This window comes from Aotus nancymaae, unplaced genomic scaffold (genome assembly GCF_030222135.1).
Source record: "Aotus nancymaae isolate 86718 unplaced genomic scaffold, 86718_ANA_hifiasm-v0.15.2.pri h1tg000253l, whole genome shotgun sequence".
Classification (NCBI taxonomy): Eukaryota; Metazoa; Chordata; class Mammalia; order Primates; family Aotidae; genus Aotus; species Aotus nancymaae.
This window is the reverse complement of record NW_026988668.1, coordinates 572156-592468: the sequence shown is the minus strand read 5'-3', so window position 1 is coordinate 592468 and position 20313 is coordinate 572156. Positions and strand designations below refer to the sequence as shown.

The window sequence follows — 20313 nt, the reverse complement described above, 5'->3', positions numbered from 1 at the left end:
AGAGTGAGACTGCCGCTCCTGCCTCCCCTCGCACCTCCTCCGCCTGCTCTGCCTCTGCCCTCCTGAGAGAACCAGACCCACCCCGCTCCTCCTCAGCCTCCTCCACATGAAGATGGTGAAGAAGGTCTTCACGATGATCCACTCCCACTTACTCACGAGTAGATACATTTTCTCATCCTCACGATTTTCTGAACAACACTGTCTTTTCTCTAGCTTACTTTATTGTAAGGAAGCAGCACACAATCCACGTAACACACATAATGCATTAATCCACCTATCCGGGTTATTGGTACGGCTTCGATCAACAGGAGGCTATCAGTAGCTAACTGCTGGGGAGTCAAGAGTGACAGGCTGACTTCAACGGTGCCGGGGGCCGGAGCCCTGACCCTGCGTGGTTCAAGGTTCACCTGTACTTGCTTCCTTTGCGATACGATGTCCAGCGCCTAACTCAAGTTTGTGTTTAGAGGGAAGGAAGCCAATCACTTCACACTGCCAGTCATCCAGAACATCACTATTTCAGGTCTGTTCACAGACTTACATATTCTTACATCTCAGGTTTTCAGAGACTGGTCCTTTCTGTTATGTGATCATTGAAAAGTTTTGTTTTTGTTTTTTTTTTTTTTTTATAAACACTTGGAGAACACAGGTTGACGGCCAAGAATTCAGTTCTGGAGGAGCCTGATGGAAGCAGAACAATGCACTTTGAACTCAGGCTCGAAGAACCTGCTGTTTCATTTCTTTTTAAAGACAAAGAAAGGCTTTCAACACCGCAGTAGTATCACAACAAAGACACTGGTGAAGGGGCAAACCGTTTATCCAAGGAAAGAAAATACAGTGTGAGAAAATAAATGTACTTAGGATTTTTAATAAAGTTATCTTTATGAAAAACATTCTGACATGATCTGTTGTAAGACATTTATTGATCTGACCTCATAAAGCTAAATAAATTAAACAAGTATTTTACAATTAATTGCATGTCATTATGACCAAAAGTAATTTTTATGGCATTTTACTAGGTCTTCAGGGAGTTTAATTTATTCATGTCCCTGATGAAATCAAAGTGCCCTGAAGGAGATACGGATTCATATTGCCAATACCGCTGCGAACGCCAGGGCGTGGGGGCCACGGACAGACCATCCCTGCTGTCCAGGGAAGGAGGAGAGACTGGTTCCAACAGCCACATGCACACAGGAGAAAGGGCCACGTTCACAATGGCAGCAGTCTCCAGTGTGCTCGGAAATCCAACTGCTCATTAATACATCAACTCAGCGATAAACTGAATAATCGCATGAGGCTACCTATAAATGTTTATTTAAGGAGAATTTAATGAAATATGGGATTGCTTACATTTGCATCTCAGGTTCTAGTTTTAAGTGAATCTTGTGCACACATTAGCATTAGGTTAAAATTCTAATGAAAATCTCCTTGCAAATATTTATGTTACAAAAGACATTAAAATATAACTTTGATTACACGTAAGTATTATTTCAGAATAGTGAATGACTGATAATACTTTCTATTTCTCACTGTTATACACAAAATATTCTCTGTAAGGACCTACTTGTATAGATTGACATACACTCACACACAAAACAAAAATGATAATTATTTATACAGAAAGTAAACTACTTATAATTAAAGAGGACTCCTACTTTTTGTGCTATATAAAACTGAGAACCGTAAGCATTTAAAATAATTTAGTACAAAATGATACTGTGTTTGACAACCTATGTGCTTTCCATCAGCATCTGGTTTGACGTTTTGACAGCTCAATTTATTTCAATGATACCAGTGTCTACCAGCTGTGGGAAGGCTATCATTTTTCTGTCATCTAGTCAGTAAATTTCATGAAAGCACTGTGAACAATGCTGAGAATCACTCCCTTACCTCCTCTTCCAGCCAGTCATTGTACTGCACGATGGTGGACATGGCCACATCAGCGCCCTTCATGTAAAACGTGATTTCTGCCGTGGATTCATCCTATCACGGAACACAGATAAACACAGGCACATTTAGGCTGCAGTGCTCGGTGCAGGTAACTGCCAGTCTCATAAAACACACACTGGGAAAAGCCATTCCTAGTGAGCGTGCTCTGCGTGGTGAGCTCCTCACTCGTCTTCCACGCGGAGGACTGGGCCCTCTCTCCAGTGCTGGTGTGACCAGGACTGCGAACCAACTGTGTGTCTTGAGACGCTGAAGTGTTTGAATGTGTTAACGAATATATGATTTGGGTTGCATTCTCTTAAACTTTTATAGTTTGATTGAATGCTTCATTGTTTAATCAACTTTCAAGATAAGATTTTGGTGTTTGCTAAAAAAAATTAAAGTCTATTTTAGCAATTTTATGGTCATAAATCAATGTTTAAAAGTAAAATCTTTGGCATGTTATTTTTGTTGAAATCAAAACAGCTTTAGTTGATTTCAAAAATTAATAAATCCCACCCACATTATTGATTCTGCCTTAGTCGTCTCAGGAGAGTTATTTTCACACTAGAGACACACTAGCTTTGCAGACAGTTTATTAGCTTAGATTTCATTTAAAAAAAAAAAAAACTGTAACAGCATAAAGCACTTGAGTAAATATTTAACTTTCTTTTGGGAAAGTCTGTGTCTAAACGGCCTGAAAACGAAACGTCTGAAGCCATGGTGTGGCACCCTCGTCCCAGGCCTGGGAGCAGGCGAGCTGCAGCCTCACCCTGACGATGATGCCCATCCGCTTGCTCTCGGAGGTGAAGGGGAACAGCTGCAGGATGCAGAAGCTGAGGACCTGGCCGCCGGGGGTCTTCAGCTGCATGGAGGTGAGGTCCCTGCTGACCAGCGTGAGGCCCACACTCTCTGTCCACTGCACCAGAGCGACCTATGGGAGAGCAGCAACATATGAGGTCACCACTGCCTCGGGAAAGCCGCACGGAGGCCACAGCACGTGGGTGGTTAGAAAGCCGGCCACCATGAGAGAACTGCAGAAATACTTAGCTGTTCAGAACTTTTTGTTTTTGCAGCTAAGTATACACTTCTGAATGACATTTTCTAGAGGAATATTGAGCAATACGATAAAAGTCCCTTGGTATTATTCTTTGAAATGAAGACCATTATGGATCATAAAGACTTTCTTTACAATTTGTGCTAATTGCTCCCTAGAGCCAGATGGTTTTAAAATCGAGAATGCAGCTCGCCCATCCAGCTCCGGTGGGTTCCTCCCTCCCCGGTTCCATGGACTCCATGAAACGGCAAACAGTCTGAAGCTCTTATTTGTTTATTTATTTATTTATTTTTTTTTATTGCATTTTAGGTTTTGGGGTACACGTGAAGAACAGGCAAGACTGTTGCATAGGTACACACGTGGCAGTGTGATTTGCTGCCTGCCTCCCCATCACCTATATCTGGCATTTCTCCCCATGCTATCTCTCCCCAACTCCCCACCCCCTGCTGTCCCTCCCCTATTTCCCCCTGACAGACCCCACTGTGTGATGCTCCCCTCCCTGTGTCCGTGTGTTCTCATTGCTCAACACCCACCTGTGAGTGAGAACATGCGGTGTTTGATTTCTGAATCTCTTGTTTATACTATTCTTTTTCTAAAATACGAGATAAACTGGTGAGTAATTAATTAACATATCTACATGTAATATTTGCAAATTTAAAGGAGACAAAATAGACAAGGGAAAGCAGCTCTGGGCTCTAAGCCCAAGTGTGAAAGCTATGGCCGGGTCTTCATTCAGCTGGGCACGCTCCTCTCCTGTCAAGTGGAAAAATGTACTTCCAGATGGTTTTGAGGCCAAAATAACATGAGTGATTCCCTGACATATGGCAGGTACTCAAAAATAGAATGTGTTCTAATTGATAATTATTTATTGATTAATTAAAAGCTAACAATCACAAGTAGAAGAGCAATTTTTAACAATACTTTGTAAACAGTACTATGACAGTAAGTGTTTTCTGATGAAAGTCTGTCTTTAAAAGCAACCTCCTACCAGACATTAATTAGATAAACATGACATACCAATCCCATTATGCGGCTAAAGGTGCACCAGCCCTGAGAACACGCTCTCCTAACATCCTACCGCGCTGCAGGGATGAGACGCCTCGCCCGCAGGATGGCCCAATCACACGGCCACTTCAGTCAGGGTCCTCGTCTGCTCTGCAGGCCGGCCGCCACCCACAGTGCTCAAGTCCCTCATGGCCTGGGCGAGGCCTCCTCTGAAACCCCACCTCATTCTCAGCTCTCTCTCCTCACCTTCAGTTTTAACCATCACCTCACTCTCAGCCAAACCATTTTAAACTCTTGGGCTCTGAGAATGCAAGTCACTTCAGGAACATTTTAAATACTGCCTAGTGTCTAGGATATGGTTAAGTCAATCATGGGCCCTGAACATTCCTGTGAGGATAGGTTCCCACACTTAGAGGGCTCTGGCTCTGCGGCTGGCTGCTCAGGTTGGGATCAGACCCTGGGCAAATGGCTGCTGCCCTGCGACCCCAGGGTCCTCGTCTATAGAACAGCCGTGCCCGAGGCACTGCTCAGAGCTGCAGCGAGGATTCGAGAAATGAGGTGTGAGGGCACGCAGTGGACCGTCAGTACAGCAAGGCCCCGGGAGGATGCCTTTCTCACAGAAGCCCTCCAGACACGTGCTCACGGGCAGACCAGGAACCACTTTTAAAATCAGATTTTCTAAGTAATTCCTTAGACGTCTGACCACAGAATACCCCCAGCATGACTTTCCAGAGTCTGAGGGTGAAAAACGGCTTCCTTTCTTTTCATGCTTTAAACTCCACGCAGCAGGGCACCGTCGGGGGTGGCGGTGTGCAGAGACAACGGAAAACGACCTACCACCACGTCTCTTCCAGGCTTCGGAAAAGCTGTGCGCATGTGGCAGGTGGGGGTCGTGATGGTGTCACCAGTGCCGCGAGGAGGTGGGAGCAGCTGGCCCTCCTTTTCAAGGCTGCCCAGGTGCCACTGCCACTGACCCAGCCCCCGGGCATCCGTTTGAGAGACCCGTAGTGCAAGAGCCCCAGCTTCTTCCCTATCACGTGAAATGACCTCAGGTGACTTTCCCAAACATATTTAGGTTCTAATTAAGGAGCTAAACAAGCAAACAGGCCAATTGCTCTAGGATAACGAAGACACACACATATTTAGGCAGTTCTAAATGACGTGTACAATGTATCAGCATTTACCTTTATACATTTCTGAGACTTCAAAAAGTTTACAAAGTTAGGTGAGCTTATGATGTATGGAATAAAATAATTCTGGAAAAGCAGGATTGAGAGGGAGATTATAACTACGATTCAACATTTGCAGTCACTTCAGTTACTAAATCCAATACGCACTTCTACAGAAAAGGCCTAAGAGATGCAGAGTCAAACAGCTCTTTTCAACTGGAGTTCTTCATCTGCATCCCAGAGAACAGATGTGATCTGAAGTGACATTTTCTATTTCCAAGGATGGCACACAACTCTTCCTGCTCTACACAGAGAGGAGGTAATACCTCACACCAACGAAGTGAGCCCTCAGGCAACTGGGGTCCCTCCTCCCTGGAACCGGAGAGAGAGGCTCAGAGGCTGCGGTTCCCTTTTCCGGCAGAGAGCGCGTCTGCCCACACCATGGCCTTCATTTTCCCCGAGTGGCTCTCCAGCCCCACTGATTCATGCCACAGCCCCAGCTGCCAGACATGCTTCACACCTGCCTTCGGAAGGGGAGATGACTATGGATAGTGTTCATCACATAGAAATACAAATTTCACTTAAACACATAAGACTATACAGTTAGCTATTTATAAATTCAGGGACAGCAAAATGTTACATATTAGATTAGCAACTAACAAGATGTAATTGTATAGAATTATTTTTCTATAACCAACACTATGAAGGGAGATACTTCGTTTCCATATTTAGGAGAAAAATAGCATTTACTTTTATTAATTCACCTGCATGTAAGGGCCCTCCAGGTAGTGGGGCGTGGGGCGGGGTCTGGTCTCAGTCCCAGTACCTGCTGGTCCTCCAGGTAGTGGGATGTAGGGTGGGGTCTGGCCTCAGCCCACAGTGCTAGCTGAAGAATTACACCCAAAGAACGAGTCTGACCTCAACCCTTTTCTGCTTGACATCTGTATCTTTGGGTGGACTGAAAAATTAAAAGACACCCTTATATGGGTAATACCTGCTTGATATCTAAAACCACTAATCAAATTGGAAAATATGCCTGATAGGCCGGAATACTGCAGGGCATTTTGGTCTGGGCAAAGACTTCCTGAGTAAGACCTCAAAGCACAGGTAACCAAAGAAAAAACGGACAAACAAGATCACAGCGTGCTAAGACGCTACTACACAGCAAAGCAAACAATCAATGAAGCGAAGAGAGACCCACAGAATGGCAGAAAATATCTGCAAACCACGCCTCTGGCAAGAGATTAATGAGCAGAATCTATAAGGTTATTATATATTCTCAAGCGACTTAATAGGAAAAAGCTGAGTAATTTGATTAAAAAATTGGCAAAAGATCTGAACAGACATTTCTCAAAAGAAACACAATTGGCCAACAGGTACATGAAAACATGCGCAACGTCCTTAATCATCAGAGAAACGCAAAGAAAACTACAATGAGGTATCATCTCACCCGTTAAAACGGCTTCTAGCCAAGACAGCAACCACAAATGCCAGCGAGGAGGGGGAATGGGGCACTGCGGGTGGGAAGGTGACTGCTGCAGCCACAGGGAGAGCAGTATGGAGGTTACCCCAAATCTAAAAACAGAGCCACCATGTAATCCACAGTCCCACTGCTGGGGGCACACCCACAAGAAAGGAAGTCAGCGCTCAAAAGATCTCTACACTCTCAAGTCGACTGCAGCTGTTCACAGTGGCCAAGTTCTGGAATCAGCTTTTGTGCCCTCACCGGATGCACAGACGAAGAAAATGTGGTGTATACACAACGGAATATTACTCAGCCATCACAAAAGAATGAGACCCTGTCATCTACAACAATGTGAATGGACAGGAGCACATGAGCTAAGTGAAATCAGCTGGGCACAGAAAGACAAACCATGTGTCTTCTCATTCGTAAGTGGGAGCGGAAAAAAAAGGTTGCACTTCTGAAGACAGAAGTATAATGATGGTCACCAGAGCCTGGGAGGGATATCAGGGATTGGGGTAATGAAGGGCGTTGGTGAATGGGTACAAAGATACAGTCGGCTGTAAGGAGTAAGACCTAGTGTTCAGCAGCACGACAGGGTGACCTTAACTGACAATAACTTGTATGTTTTAACTAAGAATGGAACTGCAGTGTTACTAACAAAGCAACGATTCATGCTGGAGGTGACTCAATTGCCCTGATTTGATCATTTGTACCCGGGAAGTATGTACTATTATGGATCCATAATAAAGTTTAAAACTTAAAAAAGACAAAACAGAAAGCAAGACTAAATAAAAGGCCCTGAGTCTCTACCATGTTTCAGGCCGCTCTGACCCCGTCTGAAGTACGGTACTTAATTTGCTGCATGTTGAGAACACTCTGCCCTGAGTCTCTACCATGTGTCAGGCCGGTCCGACCCCGTCTGAAGTACGGTACTTAATCTGCTGCATGTTGAAAACACTCTGCCCTGAGTCTCTACCATGTGTCAGGCCGCTCCGACCCCGTCTGAAGTACGGTACTTAATCTGCTGCATGTTGAAAACACTCTGCCCTGAGTCTCTACCATGTGTCAGGCCGGTCCGACCCCGTCTGAAGTACGGTACTTAATTTGCTGCATGTTGAGAACACTCTGCCCTGAGTCTCTACCATGTGTCAGGCCGGTCCGACCCCGTCTGAAGTACGGTACTTAATTTGCTGCATGTTGAGAACGCTCTGCCCTGAGTCTCTACCATGTTTCAGGCCGGTCCGACCCCGTCTGAAGTACGGTACTTAATTTGCTGCATGTTGAGAACACTCTGCCCTGAGTCTCTACCATGTTTCAGGCCGGTCCGACCCCGTCTGAAGTACGGTACTTAATCTGCTGCATGTTGAAAACACTCTGCCCTGAGTCTCTACCATGTTTCAGGCCGGTCCGACCCTGTCTGAAGTACGGTACTTAATTTGCTGCATGTTGAGAACGCTCTGCCCTGAGTCTCTACCATGTGTCAGGCCGGTCCGACCCCGTCTGAAGTACGGTACTTAATGTGCTGCATGTTGAGAACGCTCTGCCCTGAGTCTCTACCATGTTTCAGGCCGCTCCGACCCCGTCTGAAGTACGGTACTTAATCTGCTGCATGTTGAGAACGCTCTGCCCTGAGTCTCTAGCATGTTTCAGGCCGCATCGACCCCGTCTGAAGTACGGTACTTAATCTGCTGCATGTTGAGAACGCTCTGCCCTGAGTCTCTACCATGTGTCAGGCCGCTCCGACCCCGTCTGAAGTACGGTACTTAATCTGCTGCATGTTGAGAACGCTCTGCCCTGAGTCTCTAGCATGTTTCAGGCCGCTCCGACCCCGTCTGAAGTACGGTACTTAATCTGCTGCATGTTGAGAACGCTCTGCCCTGAGTCTCTACCATGTGTCAGGCCGCTCCGACCCCGTCTGAAGTACGGTACTTAATCTGCTGCATGTTGAGAACGCTCTGCCCTGAGTCTCTAGCATGTGTCAGGCCGCTCCGACCCCGTCTGAAGTACGGTACTTAATCTGCTGCATGTTGAGAACGCTCTGCCCTGAGTCTCTAGCATGTTTCAGGCCGCTCCGACCCCGTCTGAAGTACGGTACTTAATCTGCTGCATGTTGAGAACGCTCTGCCCTGAGTCTCTAGCATGTGTCAGGCCGCTCCGACCCCGTCTGAAGTACGGTACTTAATTTGCTGCATGTTGAGAACGCTCTGCTCTGGGAGGCACCTAGAATTTTGCCTTTAATACTTGAAGCTTCCCACTCCCAAACACGATTGATGTTTCTTCCTTTTACTGAAAATAAATGAAATTAGCAAATTTTGACTTTGGTCCGTTTTGATTAAGTATCTTATTAAGAAGATAAATTATACAAATAGTAGGAAATTCAATGCTTATGTGTGCCAAGTACTGAGAAACTGCCGTCTGGAAATTCTTTGCTTACAGTTTTCACGCTTTGTTAGAAAACAGTAACGGATGCACCGAGGGTGTGCTGGTGGCTGTATTCACTGAGGGTGCACTGGGGGCCAGGACTGAACCAACTGGCCCCACTGCCCCCGCCCAGGGTGGGATTCAGGGTTGGAGCCCTCTCCGATATATGGGAACTGCCTGACTGTGCCACGAGCATGCTCTCAGGAGAACATCAGAATGGTTCTGTGCCCCACATGTGGGGTGCTGTGCCATGCAGCAATGGTGGCAGATGTCAACACTCACTGTGGGGATTCTGACGCTGGGCTGGAGCTGGACGGCGCTGCCATTCTAAGGACACTACAACTCTGGAACTCCAAGCCTGTGTTAAATGTTGGACAGCCCATGGGCCTGGAATTAGAACTCTCCCTCTCCGACTTTCCTGCATGTCACTATGTACACTGAGTCTAAAATCGTGCTAGGGATGATAGAGGACTGTAATTTAGAGCATCGGTGATAAGCTCCCCATTACAGTACCAAAGAAGGCACATGGGGTCAGCAGGGACGACGGCCCATCGCGAGGGGAGGGAGGCGGCACCCGTGCAGCACCGTCTCCCGTGTGAAGTGAGAGTGAAACTCTACCATCGCTTCTTCCAATAAAACTTCTCTGCAAGCTGCAAATGATGCAATGCTCCCAAGGCCAACTTTCAGTTTACGCAGTGAAAGGTTACGATTACATTCTGACCTGTAAATTGCATCTTTCTGTGATCACCCTGTCATCTCATTTTGCCCCACTGCAGTCAGGACTGAGCTTTCTATATTTGGTGACTCACATCTGTTTATTATTTAGTTTATGCTTGGTTTCACAATCCATTTGAGCAAAGAGTAGTTTATAACAAAAATCAGCTTAGCTTCTTATACGTAAGCCCAGCATTCCATCCAATTGTTTCTAATTTGTAATCAACTTGAGGATTAACTCTAATTAATGCCAACCAGAAAAAAAGAATACCCAAATTTTGCATAAGAGATAGATGCTTTAATTACCATTCTAATGTAACTTGCTTATTGTTGGACAGAATTTTGATAATATAAAACTAAACATAGCCAGGCATGGTGGCACATGCCTGTAATCTCAGCTACTCGGGAGGCTAAGGCAGGAGAATAGCTTGAACCCGGAGGTGGAGGTTGCAGTGAGCCGAGACTGTGCCACCATACTCCAGCCTGGGCGACAGAGCGAGACTCCATCTCAAAAAAAAAAAAAAAAAAAAAAAAAATTGAACATTTGCACCTGAATTCATACCTAAGTACTCAGTACTCCATGCAGACCTGGTCCTCCTCACTGCAGTCATACACACCTAGATACATCAAAGTAACGCTGTTTCCCATGGACACAGCAGATTCTCCGGGTTTGGTTTTGAGCTTTCATATCTTATCTCACGGTCTGCAGCAGGTTAAGTGTGGGGATTTGACTAGGTGAAGGCAGCCTCATGAATCTTGTTTATCTGAAATACAGTCATGGTGTTCTTTCTGGAAGACGTAGAAATAACTTACATGTAGGGACAGTATATATATGTAGAAATTAAAGAAAACTGCAAAGGATTGACAGTTTGTGTCTACTTCTTCCTAAAGATGTTTGAGAGATTAAGACACACACACACATTCCTAAAGTAGGAAAGCTCCCTACCAATGTGAAACCAACAGCATCCCAAGGAAGTGGGACAGGGTTCTTCCAGCAGTGAGCGCAAGAGGGCTGGCGTTCTGCACAGCCAGTCAACCAGGCGCCCCACATGCAGATCCAGTGAAGACAAACGGCCATTACAACTCCTGACTTCAGAATCAAGCTGTCTAAGCAAGACTGGGGATTTCGCTTCCAACAACAGAAACGGTTATGGAGACAGACAGCAGCTAGCTCAGTGTCAAATACCTTTGTTAGAGACCCATTCTCTGATGGTCCCCAGGCTTGTGCCAGCGCTCTCACACCCCTGGTGTGTCGAGTGCTGGCCGCCTGCACCCAGGCTCTCCCCATCACTCTCCACCAGGCGGTCTTCCTTTCGGCTCAACCCAGGTCTCCAGAAGGCCCCACTGACCACCTGATCAGAGCACCATGTGCCCCTCCCGTTCCCCTGGCAGAGGACCACTGGCACTGTGACTCCGCTGTGTTCCGGGCACCAACACTCCCAGGTCTGGGCTCCTTCCCTCCCACAACCCCGGCACCCCACACAAGACCAGGTCACTGTGCCCACTGACGTGTACTCAGGAACAAGCACAGCAACTTATTTCTTGAATAAATGAAAGCTAAACACCTGTTTAAGATGATTTAAAAGTGGAAAGTTGAGTGGAATTGTGAGGACGTCGGCAAGACCATCAATGGGGTATGTCCTCAGCATTCCATGTCGGGACTCTACAGGCCCTGGACAGCCTGGCGGGCACACAGCTGTGGCAGAGCCAGCTGGGTTCTGAGTTTAAAGAGCCACTCTCTCCCTGAAGTTACCAGTGTGCCTCTCAACCATGTGTTTGCATACAAAATGCAAATCACCTGAAAGAAGCAAATAAGTTAATAATAAATTAAATCAAAGCATACTACTGTGAGCCAAGCTCTGCAGATGCAGAAGTCATGGCAGTGTTTCCTTCAGGACTTTATTTTAGATTTATTTACATGGAGAATCATACACGCATCGCGTCTACACCAGTTTAATCCCGAGGAACTCGAGACTGAATTCCAGCAATACATGAAATTGAAATACCGTGCGGGTATTCTTAGGGCTGGTTTCCTCGAATCTTTTTGTGCTATCGACGTAGGAGAGACACTAAGGACAGTGATTCCAGCCGCAGAACTTGTCTTGTTAAGTGGGGAGAGGCAGGGAAGGAAACAATGAGGACAGTGCAGTGGAAAACGTTAGCCGGAAAAGCAGGGACCCTCCCAAACTGTGAAGTGTTCCCTCCTTCCTCACTCGCATTAGAAAGGAGCAGCGGGAACCCCCCCAACTATGAACCATTTCCTCCTTATTCACTCACATTTCAATCACTCCACATAGACAAGGACATTTAGTTTTCTTACTGAAGCACTTCTCAAGTCAGCTTACATGTCTTTAATGAGACAATATTTAACAGTGCTAAAATGTTTGTTCCTCGACTTTTATCTTTCGTATCTGACATGGATCTCCAAGTTTCCTGAAAGTGAGGCAGAGAAGCCCTCCTTGCTTCCTTCCACAGCAAGTCCCAGAACATCCAAGACCCTCCTGTGAAGGCACAACCAGGTGTGAGTGAAAGGGGAGGCTGAGATGCTGGCGCTCACCAGAGTAACACACAGCTGGTCATGATGAAACCTGTGCCCAGAAAAGCACTTTTCTTCCCTATTTCACCATTCAAATTTCACAAGGAACGACAGTTAAAGGAAGACGATACCACTTGGAGCCGTCACCTCCTTCTGCAGAGGAAATACTACTGGGCGACCTCCAGTGAGATCTCAAGTCGTGCTGCCTCCGGCAGTGACCCCGGGTCTTCCATACAATTACAAGATAAATGCTAAGGCCCAAATATCACAAAGAAGAAACTGGCTAGACCACTATTGGAAAATAATCACAAAAAAGGACAGAGCGCTTAAACACATCTGAACTTTTATTTGGTAATTTTCTGAAAGGTGCAATATACAGTGTTTCTTCAAGTTGTCAATACCATCTGAGCAAGCAGCAGGCTACATTTTTGAAAGCTGAAATCCCTACTTGATTCGGACGGGCTTCCTGCCTACCTAAAGCCCTTGTCTTGTCCCAGGTTCCATCTGGGATGTCACATTTAGTTTTCACGTCTTCTCTTGGCTGCTACAGTTGCTTGGACCCGCCTAGTTTTTGATGACCTCGACAGCTCTGAGACACGCTGATCAGGTATTTTGTAGAACACTGCTCAATCTGAGTTTGTCTGATGACTTTCTCATGAGTTGACTGGGGTTGGGTCTAGGGGAGGACCATGAAGGTGGGGTGCTGCCGATCACATGCTGGCGGGACTGCGTCTGGCAAGACGACTGATCACCGCTGATGCTGACCTTCTTCACCTGACTGAAGTAGTAAAGTGACTCTTCCTTCCCCTTGTAACACTGTGCTCTTTGGGAGGAAGTCATCTTGCGTAGCCCACACCCGAAGGAGGAGGAATAATGCTCCCTAAACTGCGGGTCCAGTAGCTATATACATGATCCTTTCGTACAGGAAGTCTGCACGGGAGATCTGTCTTTCTCTCCCATTCATTTACTTATTCAATCATTTATTTCTATCAGTGCGGACTCCTGGATATTTGTCTCACATCATGGGCTATAATCCACTACAACTGACTGTGCTGCTCATACTGTTCCAGCATTCACCACCGGGAGCTTTTCCAGTTGGCTTCTGAGTCCCACTGACACATCCCCTGCCATGCAGGCAGCTTTTTCTGTGTTTGTTGGCTTTGAGCAACTCCTTACTTTCTGGCAGTACCAGATGCTCCAGGCTCAGCTTGAGTATTTCCTGCCTTGGTTCTAGAATCAGCCATTTCTCCAAGGAGCCTTGTGTGTATTCAACCACACAACGACCACGCTACCACCACTTCGAGAGGGACATACTCTTTAACCATTCTTTGGTGGTTACCCCACTGTTGCCAGCATAATCCTGGACTTATCTAAGTAAATTGGCACCTTTACCTGTACTCTAAGGACCTTAGGGTAACTTAATTCCATTGATATCAATCCCCTGTTGACTTTTGGCTATTATCATGTATCTTACTACTTTTTCTATATTAGCCTCCGCAAATCATTATTTTTATGGTATTATACAGTCAATATTCTTATCTCTTTTTGGTGATGCAGTTGTTCAAATCTTTTGCCAGTGTTTAAATTCAGGTGATGTTTTCTCATTACTGAGCTTTGAGAATTCTTTACATATTCAGTGTACTAGTCACTTATCAGATAAGCATTCTGCAAACATTTCCTACAAGTCTGTGGCTTTTCTTCATTTTCTTTTTATTTTTTCAAATTCATGTGGAGATCCTAATTAGCCTTTATTTTCTTAACAAATGTCTTTTGAAAAAAATAGGTTTTACTCTGAAATTCATTGTTCCTTTTTTTTCTTTTAGAACTTGTGGTTTTTTGTGTCCTTAGACATCATTGCCTAATTTTCCCTGCTCAAGAAAAGTTCATACAGTATGTGGTTTATTTGTGCCTCAAAACATTTGATCTATAAAACTGGTCAAAAGCCATTTTGGGTGATTTTTCTAAATTTCTCTTCTGGTCTACTCAGATTTATTTGGAGTCAATTTTGAAATTTATATTTCTCCAGAAATTAGTTATTTTACTGTTTTTGAAAACATAAGCATTTGAGCTATATTTCATATTCTCTTAAAAACACTTAAGCCTACTTGTTTATTATATACTCTTACATATGGATAATTTCATATGTGTGAACTGGGTTTACATTCACTATTTTATATTATTTGCTATTTCTTACCAATAATCTTTCCATTTCATTTAACCTTTCAACGAATCAGCTTTTGAATTACTGCTTATTCAATCACGACTTTTATGTTTTCCTTTACTTTTTCTTTCTCCCACTTTCCTTTGGTTTTGTCGTCGTTGTTCTTACTGCGATTTTAGTTTGATGCCAAGTTAATCTATGTTCATTTCTCTCTCCTGATGCATGCGGCATCTGGTGAGGGAGCCAGGCACTCTCTGACATGCTGGCTGGGCTGCAGTGGACTGCTGCCCTGAGGTCACTGCTGCTGCTGACCACATCCGGGAGGTGGCTCCCGGCAAGAGCTACTCCCTATTTCCACTGGGGACCGCTTTGATCTCTGCCCTCTTTACCACAGCTTCTTTGAGGTCGTTATTTGTGATCTTTGGTCGGACTGTATACTAAACGTGTTAGCTGCCAATAGGACAGACTGGGGAAGAACGCTGCTGAGGGGTGGGTGGAAATTCTCAGGTGTGCAGCTCAAATCTGTCTCAGCAGCAGCAGCAGCTGACACGTGGCTGCAGCCCTCACATTCAGGCGGTGGGTGGAAGGTCACAGTGAACATCTCTCCCTGTTTTCTTTGGATGCTATCAGGGACGGTGCAGGCAACCACAGAACACACTCTCCACCTGCATGACCGGCAATTTGTCAATGAGAGTTTTCTTCCTCAGTCAGGAGCTCTCTAATAATCAGGTCTCCAATGCCATCACTTGATTTTCTCTTTCAAAGTGACTGTGTCAGTATTCAATAAAAAAACTGGCAGAGTAGTTTATCAAGTGCCCCTCGTGTGTTTCTATATTAATATGGAATTAATTGCTGCCTGACATTATGATAGGAAATAATCCCTAAGATATTTTTCTCTGAAGTGCAGAAAGACCAGAATGTAAAGGTTTAGTACATTTCAAATGACTATCTGATACTGAGCTGTTAGAAATTTCTAATAATGTGATCCCTGACAATACAAAGGCAAAAAATAATTAAGATGTGAATGCAAAAAATATATATTTAAGTGGGAACCTGGGCTAAATCTCATCCAGAGGCTGCTTAGCAACACACGTAAGTCATCTCTGCCACAGGCAATTTGTTTACACACAGGCACTTCTCCATGCTAAGAAAGCACTCTAGGAGACAGACCCGAGTAACATCGCAGGAGTAGCATCATACAAGAGAACGGGAAATGTGAGGCAATTTTATCATTAGTAATTCTCGGTAATTCCATTATTCAGAAATTTCCGTGCTGTTATTCTTGAAAAGCTAGGGAGAAATTTCCTCTATCATATTAGCAATTAACACAGGCAGCCAGCCACTACACTGTAAAGATACATTTTCTTACCATGCACTTTCTACATCATAATCACTGGAATGTCATCATTTTTAATTGTGGTTATTATAATCATCTTCATATTTTAATGGTATTATTAACATAAAATGCAATTTGATCATCTGAAAAAACTGCTAATCAATATTCACAGACAGGCTACGTAGTATTTATTCTCTATTGGTCTTGAAGGTCACAGAGTGAAGGCTTTATGTCACTGACAATGATTTGCTTCTCACAAATATATTGACAAAACACCACAATTAGTCTTGCTTCAATAGGCACACAAGATAAAATGAATTAAAAAATACAGCACGCCTCATGCATTAGTGCCTACTTCTGTAAACCCAAAAGCAACACTATTAATAACTCACTTGTGCTTTGTCATTCATTCTAGCTGATTCTTGCACATAAATACTGGAGTCAGCCGATGACAGCTACATCCTGCAATATTTAAATACAGAACTTACCAACATGAGAAAATGCGGCCACAGAGAGGAAAGAATGCTACTAGAAAACAGCTAGTCTAGAGGAATAAGCAGTCACTAAGAATCAAGGTCACTCTTTTTGGACCAAAAGCAGCCAGCGGTCTTCAGGGTTCCTTCCACTCTATGCCTGAAGCACTTGAGCTCACCCTCTGCCCTCGAAGGCTCTGCCCACCAAGCTTCTGTCCTTATCCGCGGGCTCGTACACCAGTTCAGTGCTGGTGTTCTGTGACTGCACCGGACATCTGCCCCAGCAGTTTATTTAACATAGCTGAATTTTAATTCTGTGAAGGAATTTCCAGAGAGCGTTTAACGTTTGCTCAGCTGGAGCCTGCTATGCTGAGCCTGCGGAGACAAAGTGATAGACACTCTCAGAGAAAATGAAATATTGATCACTTATCATAAGAAACAACGACCGGGGCATAAATAGGTTCCACGTGATGAATACAAATCAGTTAGCCACACCTGGACATCACCGCCACTTCTACACCTTCAAGTATCGTATTACCAAACGCACCACACAAAACACATCACACTGCAAGTGTTTGATTGCTTATGCCTCACCGGACCTTCAAGGATTTAAAATTAATTCCTCAGAATTCAATTATTTGTATAACAAAGATTCATCTATGCACACGTGTAGGTAAGATGAAAGAAGGTTTCTGCTTCAGGAAAAATGAAAATCAAAGACTGTTTATTTCGTGAAGCATAGCAACTGTTGTATGAGAGACTGAAACTCAGGCACTCCACCTAATCAACTGCGTTGTTCCTAAGGACAAGGATGACACAGAGCCACAAGCGCACAGGGCTTGGAGAGGACAGCGTGGGTGTGCAGTGCGTGAAGCTAGTTACGCCTCTCAAATGCTATTTGTTGCTTATTAACCATAGATATTGTGAGAGGTCAAAGCTGAGGTTAAACAGAAAACATCAATTGAATCATTTTCCTAAATAAAGCTCCAGGGTGCAATATCCTAAGCACTTTATTCAATAAAAAATGCTTTTAAAACGGTACTTTGGTGATCGGGAAACACTGCTATCATCCATCAGCCTAACTGCAGCAAAGTTCAATAAGCTAAATAATGAACCAGTTAGATGATTTTCCTGAGGCTTTAGGGACTTGCAAACAACGCGTCAATAGAGCTCTTTAAAAATTATGATGAAGTCTACTGTTTTCATTTTCAGATTTAAATATGTTTTAGAGATTTTTAGAAGGTTATTTAATGTTCTGCTATTTTTAATCATTGTCCAATTTCCCAAGTAGAAAGGCATTCTAAACAAGTAAAAAAATTTAATTGTAAGGTTAGCAATGTCTATATTATAATTTCTCTAAATTCTTAATAATCTTGGAGTCAATGAAATCTCTACTGTGAATTCCCAATTTAAGATTCAAAAAGTGTTAACAACTCATATAAAAACTTAAAAAAGATCCCAGATACTTTCAACAAAATGTGTAGTAAGATAATATGGTAAATATACACTATTTTTAAAACTTCAAATACAATTTTCACTGGGAAAAACCCCTAGTCTAGGTTTCTCATACTTATGACAGGAATATACTTTTTTTCAATACCGAATGACATGACATTTTTGAGAATTTCCAAAACGCTATAATAGAAAAAGCATTCAACTCTCTCTTGACAGGAGTCACGGGGAGCAGGTGCTCATGACCCGTGTTTTGTCGCACAGCCCGCACTGGAATGCTGAGGAGACGGCAACTGACACAGCTTCCGAGTCTCAGCTCATCGTCCTGTCAGTTTCTAGAGCCCCACATTTGCTTATGACTATGGAACTATGCCTGTTTGCTCAGATTTTCTATTACTAAATAAAAAGATCTGGGTCACATACACACACTCCAATTCCAAAAGTGGTTCTGAGTTTAGCTACAGAGATTTTTACGTATCAACTGGTCAACAGGATCTATGAAATCTAACAGGGCTGATGACTAAACGCACCCTAACAATGTTGCCCGCTGACAGAATGCTGTAAGAAATGGCACGCTGACAGTGAGTGGAAGAGTGGAGCTCTGCTTTCCACATTTCCTCAAGGTTGAAAAACTCTATCCAATGATTCAGTTGTATTCTGGAGCTTTTTAGAAATCTAATACTTCAACTAATCCCAATTTTCATGGACTTTTGCCAATTATTTGCTGAAAAGAGAGAGGTGACAATGTGATTCACAAGCAGGAAGTTAAGTCCTTCATCATAATTTCACGTTATACTACAAAGGTAAACACCGTCTAAACCCTGGGACACGGCCTTGCTCAACTACAGGAAGCTAGCCCCTACTTAACTTCCAACGCTATGGTTTTCAGGACCAATATTCCTACAGACGTGTGGTACTCGCCTCCCAGACTCGACCAGTAACTCCTGGCACCATCTTCCCATATAGGTCCGTTTGCTCAGCAGGCAATGCTCGTGAGCCCCCGAAGAGGGCAGATGTGGTGTAAGGGAGCATAAAGCCTGCTGCTCCCACCCAGAAGACACACGGGAGTGCCACGAGCCAGTGGGCAGCTGGGGACTGCCGGCGGGGATGAGGGGCAGCCAAGGGATGTCAGGCCAGGGATGAGCACAGAAAGAGCAAATGCAGCTCCACACAAGCTTGGCACAGCCTTCTTTGTTGAATGAAATGCTCTGAATAACTATAAAAGTAATGGGGTGACTACAGAAATTTCAAGTAGTAATATAACTGCATTTAGGAAAAAGGAAATGATCCCTTCACGCCAGTCCACAGAAGGCACCGCCCAATCCACATGTGCCCACCACCATGAGTTACTGATGCGGCCGGAAGAGCATTTGGACGGGCAGCGGTCAAGCCCAAGCAGGAGAGCCAGGACCAGCACCTCTGCGAAGGCGCGTGAGCACCCGGGTCTGAATGCTGTGTCTGGGAATCACTGGAGGGAAGGTCACTCAGAGAGGTCTCGGAAACACAAGGCATTACGGGTTTGACGGCAAAAGCCTGCCAGGTGGGAAGACTGCACGGTCGCATACACACGCGCCTGGTCACACCGGGGACAGAGGTTCTCACGAAAGGCTCAATGAAACTCCAAAGCTCCAGTGATGGTGACCACGCGGTGAGAGGATCACGAGCTGGCTACGATGCAGGGCCGTGCCGTCACGGTGGCATCACCGACCCTTTCTGGAGATGGGAAGGTGGCGAGAGTGTGGAGAAAGACGACCTGTGACAGGCGGAGTCTGAGAGAGATGAACGGTCAGTGTTCCCAACTTCCCATGGTTAAAAATTCACTTGCATCGTTTTGGCTTTTCACCATCCTTTAGGTTCTTACGTAGCTAATGACCTGTCATAATTACTAAACTGATTTATTTTGGTTACAGTAAGATAGTATTTTGACTAAACAACAAAAAGAAAAATGCCTATTTAACTAAAGCTTCAAAAAAGTAAGCTTGTTTTTTAAAAAGTCTAGCAGTGGCTTACACTGTGTCCAATACCAGAAATCTGCTGGTGCACTCAGGGTCTCTTCTTCCTGAGGTCATTGTATCAGGGCATGCTCACATCTGTCCCCTGGACAAGCTCAGCTGAGTCCGAGTCCACTGAGAGCCACCACCTCAAACAGTGTGCAGAAAACTTCAGACACTGGTGAATGTGGACCTCACACCCTCACATTCACCCTAGTTTAACAAATTTTAGCATTTGCCTCAAATCCTCAAAGTCAGTCAAAAGGAGAGATTTATAAGTAAGATGCAATGGTTTGAAAACCTCTTCGACTTTCAAAAATGGAGAAATGTCTAGCCACAGCCCAGAATTTCTTTTTTTTTTTTTCAGACTGAGTCTCACTCTGTCACCCAGACTGGAGTGCAGTGGCGTGATTTCGGCTCACTGCCACCTCTGCCTCCTGGGTTCAAGCGATTCTCCTGTCTCAGCCACCTGAGTATCTGGGATTACAGGCACCTGCTACCATGCCTGGCTAATTTTTTGTACTTTTAGTAGAGATGGCGTTTCGCCATGTTGGCCAGGCTGGCCTCGAACTCTTGACCTCAGGTGATCCCTCCACCTCGGCCTCCCAAA

At 44.6% G+C, this 20313-nt stretch overlaps 1 protein-coding gene across 8 annotated transcripts in view; it reads right to left on the bottom strand.

Annotated features, from left to right (window-relative positions):
* The window catches only part of ATP9B (ATPase phospholipid transporting 9B (putative)), a 288436-nt gene that overhangs the window by 37150 nt on the left and 230973 nt on the right, over positions 1-20313 (bottom strand). For all 8 annotated transcript variants that reach the window (XM_064371986.1, XM_064371987.1, XM_064371988.1 and 5 more), the window contains 2 exons: positions 2696-2857; positions 1888-1980 (listed from right to left, as the gene is read on the bottom strand). In XM_064371986.1, the coding sequence (XP_064228056.1) occupies positions 1888-1980; positions 2696-2857 (255 nt within the window). The remainder of the gene's footprint in view (positions 1-1887; positions 1981-2695; positions 2858-20313) is intronic.